General features: G+C 40.0%; 1 protein-coding gene across 2 annotated transcripts in view; it reads left to right on the top strand.

The window, feature by feature from the left end:
- Positions 1-663: 663 nt before the first annotated feature.
- The window catches only part of DHRS7 (dehydrogenase/reductase 7), a 34817-nt gene continuing 18560 nt past the window's right edge, over positions 664-16920 (top strand). Inside the window, exons 1-6 of one of the 2 annotated variants that reach the window (XM_022570443.3) lie at positions 664-895; positions 6913-7065; positions 9516-9622; positions 10092-10331; positions 12921-13043; positions 14266-14481. In XM_022570443.3, coding sequence (XP_022426151.1) covers positions 763-895; positions 6913-7065; positions 9516-9622; positions 10092-10331; positions 12921-13043; positions 14266-14481 — 972 coding nt within the window. In that variant the 5' untranslated portion in view covers positions 664-762. The remainder of the gene's footprint in view (positions 896-6912; positions 7066-9515; positions 9623-10091; positions 10332-12920; positions 13044-14265; positions 14482-16920) is intronic. The other variant, XM_089907777.1, reaches the window with a different exon arrangement.

Here is a 16920-nt window from a genome sequence, read left to right as displayed (position 1 = left end):
TCACTGAGGGCTCAGCTACCCGGACTCCAACTGAGTTGGCTCAAGTCCCCAGTCCGTGCTCCTAGCACTAGACTCAAGTTGACCAACCTGCACTTTCTCATTCAGCAATGGGGCCAGGGTCACTTTTCAAGGTGCTTTCCAAATTTAGGTGGACACGGGGCCAGTCTTACTCAGCCACTGGGTTAATTCGGTGAGGGGGTGGGGGTGGCGTGGGGTGGAAACAAATTGACGGTTTGTTGGGTTCATCTAGTTAAAGAAAGAAAGATAAGAAGGGGGAGGAGGAGGTCGAATTCATAGGTTGGAATATTTGTGCTCTTCCTGAGCTTCGAAAACTATTTGCCCGCAAAACAACTGTAAAAGAACCGTTCTTGAGATTATAAATGCTGTAACTACCGTACCAACAGGAGTATCGCCAAGTGCTTAAGTCATCCACGCCGTCTGTTCCTACTGCAACCCCTTATTAGGAGCACAAGCAGGCAAACCCTGGGCAGCGATCGCCGGGCTGGGCACTGGGCCGGCATTGCCCACGCCCAACGCGCGCAGCCGAGGGGCGGCTCCCAGCCGGCGGGTAGCGGGTCTGGGCGCACCTGGCCACTCCTCCCTTCTGCCGGCTCTCTGGGCGGGCCCGGGCCGGAGGCGGGCGCGGCGGCGGCGGAGGCGGCGGCGTTGAGACACGACCGCTGCCGCGCGGCTTAAGACTAGGGCGGTGGCTCTGTTGGTCTGTCGGCCTTCGTCCTACGTAGCAGGGCGCGCGCGGCCGCGATGAGCTGGGACCTGCTGCTCTGGCTGCTGGCGCTGTGCGCGCTGCTCGCTCTCGTGGTGCAACTGCTACGCTTCCTGCGGGCCGACGGCGACCTGACCCTACTGTGGGCCGAGTGGCAGGGGCGACGCCCAGGTGAGGACCCGCAGCCGCCTTTCCGGCCTTTCGCTTCGTGCGGTCCGATTTCCGCTGCCTTTGCGTCCCTCGCGAAGGGTGGCGTGGAGCTTCCGGGAAGCGAGGCTGCGTCTTTCCCCGGGGCTGCGTTTCGGGGAGGAAGGGGCCGGGGCCTTTTGTCTTCTGTCCTGGTCCATATGGACTTCCCTGGTTGCCAGCGTAAGAGAGCATTGTGGGGCGCCCACAGATCTCAGAATTCTCAACCCCGCTCCCAGGGATTCAGATGCAGCGTGGGAGGACAATACTTTGAGAAAGTGCGTTCGTAAAGGAGACTCCTTTTGAGGCTACTTTGTGCGGTTGTTTATCTGCCATTTCTCACTCTACTCAGAGTAGCGAAATTAAATTTGAGGTAATCCAGAATCACCCACATACCTGCTTACTCATTGGGATAAAAGTATAACCATAGAAAGAACTGGATTGGCGTTTTGCCTGGAGGAAGATCATTACTGGCATACTAAAAGGCGTTCTGCCTGTCTCACTTTTATCTTTGCCCTGCTTAATATTTGATGGTCGTTTACTAAACGCATTCTATGTGCTAAGCACTGGGCTAGGCCCTTTTCACACATGACAGGTCACCTTTTCAGTGACTCTTAAGCTTATTTCCCAGATAGGGAAACTAATGCTCAGAGAAATTTAATAGACTGCCCAGAGCTAGGCTTTGGATCTGTAAGGGCCAGGAGGGAAGTGGGATTTCCCTGGACCTAGTTTCCTGTATGAAACTATCCAAATTATGTGAGGAGGTTTGCTTGGAAGTGATAACTAGTATGCTTTAAAAATGGAGCCAGGCATATACCCTGAGAAAACCATAATTCAAAAAGAGACATGTACCCCAATGTTCGTTGCAGCACTATTTACAATAGCCAGGAGGACATGGAAGCAACCTAAATGTCCATTGTCAGATGAATGGATAAAGAAGATGTGGCACATATATACAATGGAATGTTAGTCATAAAAAGGAACGAAACTGAGTTATTTGTAATGAGGTGGATGGACCTAGAGTCTGTCATACAGGGTGAAGTAAGTCAGAAAGAGAAAAACAAATACCGTATGCTAACGCACATATATGGAATCTAAATAAAAGGTAATGATGAACCTAGTGGCAGGGCAGGAATAGAGATGCAGATATAGAGAACGGACTGTAGGACACGGCGTGGCGGTGGGGGGGTGAGGCAGGGTTGGGAAGCTGGGACGAAGTGAGAGAGTAGCACTGACATATATACCTTACCAAATGTAAAATAGGTAGCTGGTGGGAAGCTGCTGCATAGCACAGGGAGATCAGCTCAATGCTTTGTGATGACCTAGAGGGGTGGGATAAGGAGGGTGGGAGGGAGGCTCAAGAGGGAGAGGATATGGGGATATATGTATACATATGGCTGATTCACTTTGTTGTACTGCAGAAACTAACACAACAGTGTAAAGCAATTATACTCCATTAAAACTGTTAAAAAAAAAACAACCCAAAAACTGGAGCCAGGGAGGGAAGAGGAGCCATATCACTTACACAGGGGTGAGAATTGGTTCTTGGGGACAGAAAAAATTCTTAGATGGTACAATGTTTTATGCCCCTTCAAAGCTCATCTCTACCCAACAAAATATTATTCCTTAGTATTTCATTTTTCTTCTCGGGTTTTTGGGGGGTATAGCATGTGTAGGGCTGACATTGAGTTTATGGAAAATACATAACACATGTGCAAGATCAGGGCTACAGAACTATGGTAAATAGATGGCAGTGATTGGTAGACTTTCTCTTAGTCATTTGCTCCATCTCAACAGATGGAATGCATGTGCCTATTGGCTGCTTTGTGGATGTTTGTGTTTGATCCTCAGTGCTTTTGTGTTAAGTTGGACTTTGAAAATTCCATAAAAATATCTTATATTTTATTATTCTATAAAAGTTATTCAACTGATAATGTCAAGTGCTGAAAAGGAAAAATGTTGACAATATCTAGCAGCTAGTTAAATGAAAAGTTATTTTAACATATCAAGTAAAAGTTAAGGTGGCTAAAGGTAATTTTTAAGAAATTCATTTAGTTTTTTCAGTGTCTTTTGCTGGAAAAGTATCAGTTTTGAAGGGTTTTTTAATACATTTAACTACTTTTCTATTATGTAGCTGTATAATTTGCCAATTTACATATGTAATATAATACATTACAATTTAAGTAAATACATTACAAGTTGTTTAGCAAAATAACTTTTGTAAGTTTACAGTTGTAAAGTTAAATGTTAATAGCTTTTAAATTTAACTTAACTTTTAATTTTTAAATTTCACCATTCTTAAACCTGCATTGACTGAAGAGTAAACTTTATAGAACTCCTTTTATGTATAAAGCAAGATAGATATATGTAAATACATAAACAGATGTACAGTATATCTGTGAAATTAAAATGTCTTGGAGGAGTTATTAGGAAAAAATGACTAAAAAGACATTTAGGGGCTGGGGGTGGGGGTGAGGTGATAATGAAAAGAAGTTAAAGGAACATGAAGATAGACTCAAGTTCCCAAAACAGCTCAGCCTGCAAAGATGGGTAGACTCTTTGAAGTTTAAAAAAAAATTATCCTCTTTTTCTTCTCTATAGGTTTATTACTTTTTGTCACTTTAAAAAATAGACAATATACTCACATAAGGCAAATTTTAAAAATACAAAGGGATGTATGGTGACAAGTACAGCTCTCTTCCACCCTCGTCTCCCAGCCACCCAGTATGCCTCTTTGGAGGCAACCACCATTTCCTGCCTTTTATGTATCCTTCTGGAGATAGTCTCTGCATTTCCAAGCATGTATCTCACATGGTGAAATTTAAGAGTGACTAATTTTAGTTATTGCATGTAGATGCAGAAAAATCCATGGCACCAGTCCAGAGTAGGAAAAGTCTCAACAGCAGCACATGTGAGGAAGACTCAGATTTTGGTTGGCCGTAACTTCAATGTGAGTCAACTGTGAAGTGCCAGAAAAGATTAGGCAATCCTGGGAGATGTTTAGTGTCTGATGGAACAAACTGCAAACAACAGCAGATGTCTTCTGAATACCTGCTTGTGTTGGCCTCTGTGCTGGGCATTGGGGACACAGCAGTGACTGAGCCAGCCACTGCCTGGGCCCTCACAGAGCCTCCCTTCTGAGGGACAAGGGAAGCGATTTAGTCATGTCACCTTGCTCTGAAAATCGGATGCCATGTCATCTGAGGGAAGGTAGCAGAAATTGGAGGTGTTTAGCCTTAGAGAAGCAAGAGATGAAAGGACGTAGGGAGGACATAACAGCTGTCTTCAAATAAATGAGACACTGTCATATGCAAAACAGGCTTGATTTATTCTTCCTGACACCACAAGGCAGAACTGCTGCCAATGGCTGCTGGTCCATAGAAGTTAAAAAGTTATCAGTATAAGAAAGAATCCCTGAACCCCTTAAATGATTAGACTTGCCTTGAAAAGGAACCAGTGCCTCAGAGATAACTAGCTTACTCTTCCTGTGAGGAAATTAAGTAGATCCTAGTCAACAGCCTGAGGGGAGAATTCTGAAACTGGGTTGAGGGTTGAACTCTAAGTGTCCTTCCAACTCCAAGAATCTGCTTTCAGAAGCTCTTTAGGGGAGGCCAGTTATGTATGCCAGATTCTGTTGAATTGTTAAACAAAAGTTGGTGCTGAATAAAAAAGTTTTCTTCTCCAGAGTGGGAAGAAGGGTGCCAGAACTGCAGGTGTACTAAGGTAAATGTGAGCCTGTGGGTTTTCATTGTTGCCTTTAAATAATGTTTGCATATTGGTATACAAATGAAGAAATCTTTGTTAGTTCTGTGCTAGTTAGTAAATAGTTACAAACAAATTATATTCACCTTGAAGTCTTGTGTATTGCAGAACTTTGGAACAATGAGTCGTCAATGAATGACTATCTGAATATACATTCTGCTATTCCTGATAAAGTCCTTCAGGAAGGTTGCTCAGTTGAGCCTTTCCACAAAAGTACATCAGATGTGGGAGTTCCCTGGTGGTCTAGTGGTTAGGACTTGGACCTTTCACTGCCATGGCCCAGGTTAGGGAACTGAGATCCTTCAAGCTGCAGCCAAAAAAAAAAAAGAAAAAAGTACATCAGATGATAGGAAAGCATTGTAGCCCAGACACAGTATTTGGGATGTTTCTGTCCTTACTTCAGATATTTACATGACACCTCTTTCCTGAGGACATTTTCTTGAATGGCTAAGATAGTTGGGTTCTAAGATATTGATCTTATTAAAACGTGGTCAGTGTAGGCTAGTGATCAGAGTGTGGGCTTTGGAGCTAGATATACCTGGACTCCTATCCTAGTTCTGCCAGGGTTCTTGGGTGTTTATTCAACAGTGATTTATGGAGTGCTTTCTCTATGCGAGTCTCTGTGCGAGGCACTGAGGACACAGCAATGAATAAGGGAGTCAGGGTTCTAGCCTTAAGGAAATTTACAGTCTAGTGCTGTAAATTAATCTCTGTAAACCTCAGTTTCCTTTTCTATAAAACTGAGATAATTCTTGTTTCATAAGGTCCTTGTGAGGGTTTTCATAAGGTAATATGTTTAAGCACATAGGAAGCAATGAAAAAATGTTAAGCCATTAAAGTTAGTAACCCCATTGCCCCTGGCTGGAGAAATAACAACATACAATGTGTTTTGCTGCCAAAAAGTCCATTTGTTAATCAATTTTAGCAACAATTACAGTTGACATTTTATTAAGCACTGAGTATGTGTCACACACTGCTCTGAGTGCTTTACATGTTTTGACTCATTTCTCTCAACAGTCCTATGAAGGACTGTTCAGTTTTCCAGGTTTGGAAAATTAAGGCACCGAGTTCTCACATGGGAGCATTTCATTGCTGTGTGTGACACAGCTGGAACTTGAGCGGATAGTCTCCAGAGCTCGTACTGATTACCCGCCAGTTAGGTTTTAGAATTGTTTGACTAAAACAGTAAACTAGTTTCCTGATTTTAACTTTTCTGATCTAAAATCAGCAATGTGTATCTTAAATAAAACCTTGTTTGCTATTTTTGATAAATAACACATTTTAATAAACAAGGCACACAGGAACACTGCACTACAGTGACTCTACGAATTCAGATGGACGGTGGCTATCGTGTGCTTCAGTGCAAATAAGTTTTTCACTGGAGAATAAACCACTCATCATTGCTTTATTTTACATTTTTACAATCTTTAACAAGATGATACTTGGGCAAGCAGAGTACATTTCATTGCTCATATGTATTTCTTCTTGGGTGAACTACTAGATTCTTCTAAGATGAAAGCTCAGGCATTTGGGGGGCACTAAAAACCTTTAGTTGATAGGCATCAGATATGACTGACAAATGGGGAAAACATGACTTTAAAAATCCAGGGTGATTCTACCATACCCTAGAGTAGAACTTGGTATATTCAGATTTGCAAGAAATTAGAATAATAGAATTGAAAACTGGATGGGACTTTCAGTGATCATCTTATCTGAATCCCTCATTTATGAATAAGGAAAGTGAGAATGTGAATCCAGATACTTTCTATTTACTTACCCTTACTTTTCTTGATCAAATATACAGATAAATAGAGTCTTAGAGTCAGAACATGGAGTTATACCTTGAAGTAAAGTCTGGAAAACTCACCAAGAGTCTAGAATACACAAAATAACATGTCGATAACTGCTACTAATATGATTTGTAGTACTAAGTAGGAAGTGTTTTCTTAGGATATTTAATTTAAAAAAATTTAAACCACTTTATTGAGGTATGATTATAAGAAACTGTCCATATTTAATGTATACAACTGGATGAGTTTGGGGATAAGTATACACCTGTGAGACCATCACCACAATCAAGGCTGTAAACATAGGATATTTAAATTTTTAAGCGCCACACATTATGTCTTCATATTCAGTGATATTGTTTAAAACTACTTTTTTCCTTTGGTTAATCTTTGATTTATGGATGTAACCCATAGCTTATTTTCTCCCCTCAATCCCCACTCCTTTTTCAATAGAATGGGAGCTGACTGATATGGTGGTGTGGGTGACTGGAGCATCAAGTGGGATTGGTGAAGAGCTGGCTTACCAGCTGTCCAAACTAGGAGTTTCTCTTGTGCTGTCATCCAGAAGAGTGCATGAGCTGGAAAGGGTGAAAAGAAGATGCCTTGGTAAGTAAATGTAAAAGAGCAGCAGTGCTTCCTAGAAGTAAATCAGAACCCAAAGTCAAAATTTGGGAATTTTAGAGAGAAGAGGGGGATTCTCCTGGGCAGTGGACTCTGTTTCCAAATGCTCTACGTGCTTTGATCCAAGTCCTCTTCCTTTTGTCATCTCTTAGTTAGCTGGCCTGCCCTTTTTCTTCTCTTTTTCTGCCACATTTCTACTTTTGTTTTTGACACTGGTTCTTAGCATTAGGGAGTGACCATCAATTCTCTCAAATGCTAGTGGATTTTTACTGACCAAATAAATGTCTTACATTTTTGTCTTAAAGAACAGTTTGGTTCTTATGTATGATATACATGTATGTAACCAGAGAAATGTAATTGACATTTTGGTAAAACATCAGATATTAAAATCACAGGAAATGGTATAAGATTTTTGTTACAGGAATAAACAGGAATAGAGTTAAATTTTTTTTGGGGGGGACATGCCACACATGTGGGATCTTAGTTCCCGGACCAGGGATCGTACCCATGCCACTTTGCAGTGGAAGCACGGAGTCTTAATCACTGGACCACTAGGGAAGTCTCGGAATAGAATTAAGTTTGAAAAATGCAGCTTGAGGTAATATTTTTCATATATATAGGACAACAATGTTTTTGTCGGTTTGGGTTTTGGTGTAGTTATGTTCACAGTGAAAGCAGCCTCAAGTAATAAAGTTATTATTTCTCATGGGACATTTAGTATCTACACTGAAATAATTTTGAATTTTCCAGTAGACCATTTTTTGGGTCATTTACCTGTCATTCTTTAAAAATCTTTCTTTCACTTTGCTGATGGAACTAACCACCCAGAAACAGAGTTAGTTGCCAAGGCCACAAGCCCTCTTTCACGATATTGCTTTCAAAGGCTTCTTGTGTTTTTGAACTGGGCCATTTCTTTTTTTTTTTTTTTTTTTTTTTTTAAACATCTTTATTGGGGTATAATTGCTTTACAATGGTGTGTTAGTTTCTGCTTTATAACAAAGTGAATCAGTTATACATATACATATGTTCCCATATGTCTTCCCTCTTGCGTCTCCCTCCCTCCCACTCTCCCTATCCCACCCCTCCAGGCTGTCACAAAGCACCGAGCTAATATCCCTGTGCCTTGCGGCTGCTTCCCCCTAGCTATCTACCTTACTACGTTTGTTAGTGTGTATATGTCCATGACTCTCTCTCGCCCTGTCAAAGCTCACCCCTCCCCCTCCCCATATCCTCAAGTCCGTTCTCCAGTAGGTCTGCGTCTTTATTCCTGTCTTACCCCTAGGTTTTTCATGACATTTTTTTTCCCCTTAAATTCCATATATATGTGTTAGCATACGGTATTTGTCTTTTTCTTTCTGACTTACTTCACTCTGTATGACAGACTCTAGGTCTATCCATCTCATTACAAATAGCTCAATTTCATTTCTTTTTAAGGCTGAGTAATATTCCATTGTATATATGTGCCACATTTTCTTTATCCATTCATCCGATGATGGGCGCTTAGGTTGTTTCCATCTCCGGGCTATTGTAAATAGAGCTGCAATGAACATTTTGGTACATGACTCTTTTTGAATTTTGGTTTTCTCAGGGTATATGTGAACTGGGCCATTTCTTAATGGCAGTTGCTCCTCCTCTGTTGAGACTTGCACTGGCAGAAATGAACCATAACAGCATTTCTTAGCTGGAGTAAGGCTCTTTCCTTTTGTCAGATCATTAGTACAAACTATTTCTTTTACAAAACAGTTACTGTTTCTCAATTTACTCCTTTGCCCATAAAGCCTTTACACCTCTTGTTTTCTCTACTTACTTGTTTTTCTTATTGAAACACAACCTTGTTGTATTTCAAGGTTATTCAAGGAAATTAGTTTCAGTTGCTCTTTTGATGAACAGAAATAGACAGGGCCATTACAGCACAACTTGTTTCTTGGTTGCGAATTTCAGGATTGTATCCTTTTCCTTGTTTGCCTCCTAGAAACCTTAGCCTCTGGAAGGAAGCTTCTATGTGTCATGGGACTGGAGGACTCAACTTATTGATTTTCAGCATAAAATTTTAAAAAATGTGTTTAAAAATCAAGTAGTGAACCTATCATATAACAGTTGTACAGATGTACCTCTGTACTTATAAAGAAATTGCTCTAAAATTTTTGCTTTTTTTAGTTTGTAATATAATCTTGATTTCTTCCAGAGTCTGTTCCAATATTAGGCTGTATATATTCAAGCTGAAGAGAGGAATTCTACTTCCTGTGTACCCAGCTTTTTGTCCGATGATATGTTGCCATATCACCACCAGTCCTCTTCTTGGTCACTGAAGAGAACCTCATCCACAGGGCCACCCAGAAACGAGTTCATTGCCAAATGTGGTTGTAGGGTGGGTGTTAAATGTTAATGTAAATAGCACATGACTTCCACATTAATTTTTAAGTGTCTTTATTTAGAGAACGGCAATTTGAAAGGAAAAGATATACTCATTTTGCCCCTTGACCTGACTAACAGAAGTTCCCATGAAATGGCTACCAAAGCGGTTCTCCAGGAGTTTGGCAAAGTAAGTAGCATTTTGAGTGCATGAATCTTGCTTTGAAGTAGCTGCAAAAGAGATTCCCATCTATGGTGCTGTCATTCAAAGGGCTTTAGGCAAATGGGTTCATGCAGTGTGATGAAGGCCCATGAGCTGGGCCTCTTAATCTCTGAGTCTGTGGCTTTATGTAATTAGAACTTTTCCTCCCTTAACAAATACTAACTCCTCCATGTAGAACAAAAGAAGCTAAAAATCCACTGTGCCTATTATTTTTGTGACACATTATTTTCCATAAAAAGTCACTTAAGTTGAGAATTTAGTTCCATAGGTGAATTCTGATTTTCATTTTATCTTTTTTATTGCTGACTTCTGGAAATATACCATCCTGTTCCATTGATTCATCAAGTTAACAATATAACCAGCCATCCCTGGGAATTCCAACAATACATTTACAGGTCATCTCTAAAGTGCCTCTTTTCTGATTTTCTTTAATTAGATTGACATTCTGGTCAACAATGGTGGAGTATCCCAGCGTTCTTTGTGTGTGGACACCAGCCTGGATGTCTACAAGGAGCTAATAGAGGTTAACTACTTAGGGACGGTGTCCTTGACAAAGTGTGTTCTGCCTCACATGATTGAGAGGAAGCAAGGAAAAATTGTTACTGTGACTAGCCTCCTGGGTGTTATATCTGCACCCCTTTCTGCTGGATATTGTGCCAGCAAACATGCTCTTCAGGTAAGGTTGCCAAAACTGAACTCGGATAGAACTGACCTGAATGTGTATATGGGGCATATGGCCTTCACTGCAAGAGATCAACGGAACTGGGTAGTGATGTATGGAGACACAGAGAGACCCACGGAGATCTCGGGTAGAAGACTTACCCAGAAGATGCTAAAAAAGACTTGAGCCTTACATGCCTCTTCCTAATTTAGCAAACATGTCTTGAGCACCTACACTGTGTCGTGCACTGTAACAGGTCCTGGGAGTATAAAGATGATAAGATATGATATGATCCCTGCCCTTGAAAACTGTATAGTCTAGTTGACATGTCACCCTTTACCTTATCCTCATTTCTAACACATCTTCATGGCAAATTCGGGGTCTACTCCTTGTTTCTTCTACACACATTTCAGGATGTACTTGTCCTCATTTCTGTGACTTCTTTTTCCTTCCCCATTGTTGTTGGTGTTTATTTTACCTGAATTTCTAAATGTACATGCATGTCAGATGTAGGAACTGCCCACTGAATGATGAGCCCTGCATTTCATATCCCTACTGGGACTAGCCTTGACTCTGTTTACTCTGATTTCATTGGAAGAAGAAAATCTAGTTAAGGCAGAGTCTCTGAGAAAGCTTAATTTGGCTTGCATAATTTATGAGATGTGAATATTAGAAACGAATGAATTTTTAATGTTGGCTTAAGAGTGGATAAGAAATGTTACTAAACTATAACATGGAGCAAATTAAATCGTAAGGCCAGTAGGAGAAGAATGATTAAGAAAGACAAATGATTTATAATTAATGCTGTTGAAGGTCAGTTTAAGTAGAATGTTTCACTGTTGGAATAATGAGATGCAATAGTTGAATGGTCATCAGTTTCATGAAAATTTGAAGCTTTGGTTCCTTAGGATCCTCTTTCTGCTGTGAAGAGCAGACAGTTGCAGAGTGATGAAATGAATACGGGAGTGATGATTTCCTCATATTTGGTAATGGGGTATCATTTACTTCCTGCAGAGCAGTTGGGCAAGTCTCAGGCAGGCAGATGAGGGAAGTTGGCCACCCCATCTGTTTCACACTTAGTATCTCATAAGACATGCAGGATGCTTTCAGTCAAACACAATATGAGTTGTCTGGCCTGCCCTCCAAGACTCACTGTTTTATTATTGGATTTGATCATCTGATACCATGTGGCAGGTTGAGACTCTGGTTATACCAGTAGCTGAACACTGAGACCAGGAGGCTCTTTTTGAAGAGCACATTTCCTTCCCCGATACCCAGCAAGCTAGAGAGTGAACTTATTTGTCATTCAGAGGTTCACACACTATACTAGATGTGATTTCAAACAAGGAGAGGTTTTCGTGTCTGGTGTATTGGCTTTCATGGTGTCCTCTCCCCTCTTTTGCTTACAGAGGCAGAAGGTTAAGGGTGCAGGAGTTCATTCATGAAGCCTTTTTTCCTGTCCATCAGTCAGGCACTGTATTAGTCTCTGACAGCGTGAACCCTCAAAGACCCTGTGTTTGTTAGGCATCAGCATTAAAGGCTGGTAACTGTTTGATGTTATTGGATCATAAATGAATGTACCCTGGGTTAGCTGCTTAGGCTTTTCAATTAATTCAGTTTATCACATTGTAGTCTTGGAATATTTCCTGATTTAGAGAGGAGATGAAGGGATGTAGATGTTTACTCCCTACTTGGTTTAGAAATGGGCAGTATCTTTTAAGTCTAGAGGGTCCAGCTTGTTTTTACAAAAGCCATTGAGTAAGCAATCATATTACATTTTTAACTAGCCGTGTACTCTCTTACTACCCCCAAAATTTAAATCTTTGCTGAAACTAATTATCTATTCAAATAGTAATTGAAAAGGTTGAACTGCTCCTCTATGATAGTTTCGGTTTAGTACTAATCCCTGCTTGCTCCCCCTTGCCCCAACATCTGCACTTTAGGCCACTTTGAGGGAGAAAAAGAAACCCAGCCTCAGTGATGCTCAATGGAGAACATGTAACCCTTTTGGAGTGGGGAGCTGGCAGCGACTGGGTGGGAGGGTGTATCAGACTCTCCAGGGGTAGTCTCTCACTTAATCAGTGCTAAATCACTGGTGGCACGAGCTGCCACTGCCAATGCGGGGATGAACCATTCATACCTGGAAAGAGCTGAGAATGCCTCTTCTAGATTGCCTTCAGTCTTACACTTAAAAATGCCTCATCTTGCGTAATTACATTTCCTATCCTTTACTCAGGCATTTCAGAACATATTTTCTGCTGCTGTTGTCCTTCATAAAAAGTTGAAGAGGGGCTTCCCTGGTGGCGCAGTGGTTGAGAGTCCGCCTGCCGATGCAGGGGACACGGGTTCGTGCCCCGGTCCGGGAAGATCCCACATGCCGCGGAGCGGCTGGGCGCATGAGCCATGGCCGCTGAGCCTGCGCCTCCGGAGCCTGTGCTCCGCAACGGGAGAGGCCACAACAGTGAGAGGCCCGCGTATCGCAAAGAAAAAAGAAAAAAAAAAAGTTGAAGAAAAGTAATTCCATGCTATTAGTAAACATGAGATATGTGTCTGTATTTAATTTTACTTGTTTTTTTTTTTTTTTTTTTTTTTTTTGCCTTTTAGGGGTTTTTTAATACCCTCCGAATTGAACTTGCTACATACCCAGGTATAATAGTTTCTAACATTTGCCCAGGACCTGTGCAATCAAATATTGTGAAGAATGCCCTAACTGAAGAAGTCACCAAGGTAAAAATTTCTAGTTGGGGAATAATTTGAATGCTTTAGTAGTTATACACTGGCATCATATCACTATGCCTCAGGGTTTTCATGTTAGAATTGCTTATGAACTCTTTACAGAACTTAACTCAGCATTAGGAAAATGGTTAAGGTTAGCTGATAGGGCTTTGGCATCCAGTTTTAATAAAAGCTAAAGAAATTACTAAGATAGTGCTAATAAGTAATCCACTATTATGTGCGCTATCAGTATTTTAAAAACCCAGTTTTAATCAATTCACAAATTATAGCAACACTGAAAGGTTCTGTGTGGCTGAATTTTGGTACATTAAATCTTACTGGGATTTTAAAAAGGGATTATGGTGAAGGAGCTTAGAAAAAAGCTTGTTGAGTTGTACTAATTTTAGGTTAGCCTCACCCAGGCCTGTGCTTCCCTCAGCTCATAGATTACACATGTGATCTATCAAATGAATAGTGAATGTCTCATGAAGAATCCAGTATCACTCACTAATACAAAAATCCCTCTAAAGGCCATGAAATTTTCCTTCTTCTCCACTAATATTTCTACTGAGATATAAATCTATATATGCTTCTATGTAAATGTTTACATATACAGTTTACATTTTCACATTTTCTGTGGAGGCACTATGGTAAAATAGAATAAGCACTCTATTATAGGAATCAAGGGACTCGGAATATAGAACTGGCTACTACTAAATGATCTGTGTGAGCACAGATAAGTTACTGCCTTTCTGGGCCTCAGTTTATTTGGAGAACGGTAGTGGGTTAACTAGAGCAGCAGTACCAGATTTGTTCAATACCAAGAAACCGCTTTTATCTTCTTCCTCCATTTCATCCTCATGGACTCCATATTTTATAGAATTTCACTTGCTAAATGTATGTATTAATAATTTAAAATTTTTTACTAAGTGACATGGAATTATCATTAAGTACTTTAAGACGGTACAATTCTAATTAAAAGCAGAGAACTTTTATCTTGTAGTTAGCCTGCACAATCTTATCTGGTTAAGTGTATGAATTCCATTAGGCTTTTTGAAATATTACAAATAGCTTATAGGCACCCATTAGTACCTGTGGGGACTCCTAAGGGGCATGAGGCCACTTTAAAGGAGTCACTCAACTAGATGTCTTCTGGGTCCTTTCTAGCCTAAAACTTCTGTGAGATAACTTGCATAAATACACATCCCTCACCAATTTTTCAAAATTTTCTTAGACCACAGGCAGCAATGCAGATCAGTCCCACAAGATGGCAGCCAGTCGTTGTGTGCAGCTGATGTTAATCAGCATGGCCAATGATTTGAAGGAAGTTTGGATCGCGGATCAGCCTTTTTTGTTAATGGCATATTTGTGGCAGTATATGCCAACCTGGGCTTGGTGGATAACCGACAGATTAGGGAAGAAAAGGATTGAGAACTTTAAGAATGGTGTGGTAAGACCGATTTATACATTTCTGAATACATATCCATCTTGTAGGAAAGTATGACATCTTCTAGTGTTTGAAAACTAACCTTCCACCAACCTCATGATGTAAATAGAAAAGGTATAGAAAGTTTTCCATTCCCCCATGCATATCTGTTGGTTTACTATAAATTACTACTGGTCTTGGAGAAAGTTTTCTACAAGGTAAAATCAAATCAAGGATTGCCATTTTTTCTTCTATACTTACTGTTTGGCTAGTGTATGGGCCAAAATGCTTTTTCTCTACCATGTGTCCCCACAAACTCCAACCCATCTTACAAGTTTACATCCTACAAGTGTCACCTCCTTGGGTTGATACCTGGCCTCCCCTCCCATTTCTCCCCAGGACTTGGTGTACCTCAGCCCTGTGCCTACCTCTGTCAAAGCACTTCCACACTATTAAAAGAGATGCACTCTTACATGTAGTGCTGGTTCCTTTGACTTTGTTCCAGAAGCACTTTGCACATCTGAGATGTGTCTAGGAAAATACGCTGATCGCTCATTCTTTCAGCACTCATTCTTCCAGAAAAGTAAGGAATGTTATAAACTATTTCTGAGAAAATTGTGACCATCAAAAGAGTTTAATGTATAAACAGCACAGGATATGTAATGAGTTAAGCTAAAAATTATAGATCATATAGATATGATTATGCAAAGAAGCATTATTTCTGTGGATGGTTTTTACTGTTAAAGTATTTCTTTCAGTGATTACTACCTTCTTTTAGAAATGTTAGCAGGGATTGTATATAAGGAGAATTATAAAATGGGATCATACCATTTGTATCATTATATAACCTACCACTATTTAAGCAATCACAAATTGTTAGACATTTGTTCCAGCTTTTTGCAGGACGGTGAAAATGAATTAGTGAAAAAAGCAAAAAACAAAAGAAAACAAAATACTTAAAGAGACTTAAAGGTTATAAAACTTTCAATATGCACTAACATGTCTAGAGCTTGAAAAATCATGAAGGGGGCTATTCATTTTCTACTAACTAGTTTGCTTTGGGCCAAAACATTTATAAGTGTTTTGGTAACATTAAGTCCCAACACTGGGACTTGGTAGTGTGGGATGGTTCCGAAGGTAGAGCTTCATCAAATATTACATCTGAGTTTGAAATTTAGAGGACAGCAGATATAGTGGCATTGTGCCCAGTGATGGATAAGAGTTGAGAGGGAAAGGCCACCTTACTAAAGAGGTGACACAGCATCCTGGTAAAGAGCATGGAGCCTGGTGCCGGTCTACCTAGGTTGAAATCCCAGCTCTACCCCATACTCGTCCCATGACCCCAGGCAAGTTACTTCTCTCTCAGTCTCCCCATCTACAAAATGGAGACTACTGATACCACCTAGTCATAGGATTGTTATGGGGAGTAAATGAGTTAGTATGTGGAAAGCTCTTAAAACATACCGTGGAGTGTTATGATTATTAAGTATTAGCTGTTAATGCTTTTGTTTTGATGGCAGGAGGATATTCAGCAAACAGATAGTAAAGATCAAAGAGTTAAATAATATGGCAGAGAGAGAATGCATTATAGAAATAATTGTTTCAGAGGGCAAAGAAGGACTAGGGGCTAGAGTTTCAGTCCCAGTGTAGCAGCTGTTCTTTCAGGAATGTCCATAAGAAGGATTTTTTTTTGTTTACAGAATACCTAACTGTAAGATAAAAACATCACTCAGTAAATCTAGGCACTTCATTACATCTCACATTTGCTAAAAATAATGACCTCTCTCTTCCTACCAACATCTTTAAAATATTGCTTATTACGTGGTCTTACTGCTTTATCACTTTATGATAAACTGGGCATCCTTTCATTTCCCAAAACCATTTCTGAGATATACCTTATTCTTTACACAAAACCCTAGAAACTTTTAAAAGTTGTTCCTCTTTTTTTTTTTTTACTTAATTCTCTCCTCCTTGCTTCTTTCCTCCCCACTGTTATTTTGTATTGTATATATCCATCTCCTTACTGAAATTTGTTTATAAGCATCTAAGTTAAGAGATGCCAGTATTATCCCAAACTAAATGTACTTGTTGATAATACTTGAATTTGTTTCTGTCATTTAAGCTAGGAACATTATGTCTGGAACTTTGTTTTGATGAATCGTTATTAATTTTAGGCATAAAGAATTGCGTTGAATTTTGTGTTATAATTTATGTCTTATTTAGTGCAAATTCTTGAAAGTGGTAAATGGATATCTTCCCAAATGAAATGTCACCTCTTAGAGACTGAGTTGCTTTGTTTTACTCTTTAAGCAATGTACTCAAAGTCCACAAAAGATTTTGAAGTTGTCTGTCAATTATTTTAATTCTAAAGACACTGTTCTTTGTATTTATTAAGGCAAGTCAGTGTAGGTATGACATGCTGATCCAGAAGAGTAATAATAGAAATTTCAGCATTTATGAAAT

The sequence above is a fragment of the Delphinapterus leucas genome, chromosome 2 (genome assembly GCF_059928025.1).
Source record: "Delphinapterus leucas isolate spDelLeu-1000000601 "Yukka" chromosome 2, BTC_Dleu_Yukka2, whole genome shotgun sequence".
NCBI classification, from domain to species: Eukaryota; Metazoa; Chordata; class Mammalia; order Artiodactyla; family Monodontidae; genus Delphinapterus; species Delphinapterus leucas.
The sequence above is the reverse complement of the archived record's forward strand: the minus strand, read 5'-3'. Positions and strand labels throughout refer to the sequence as shown.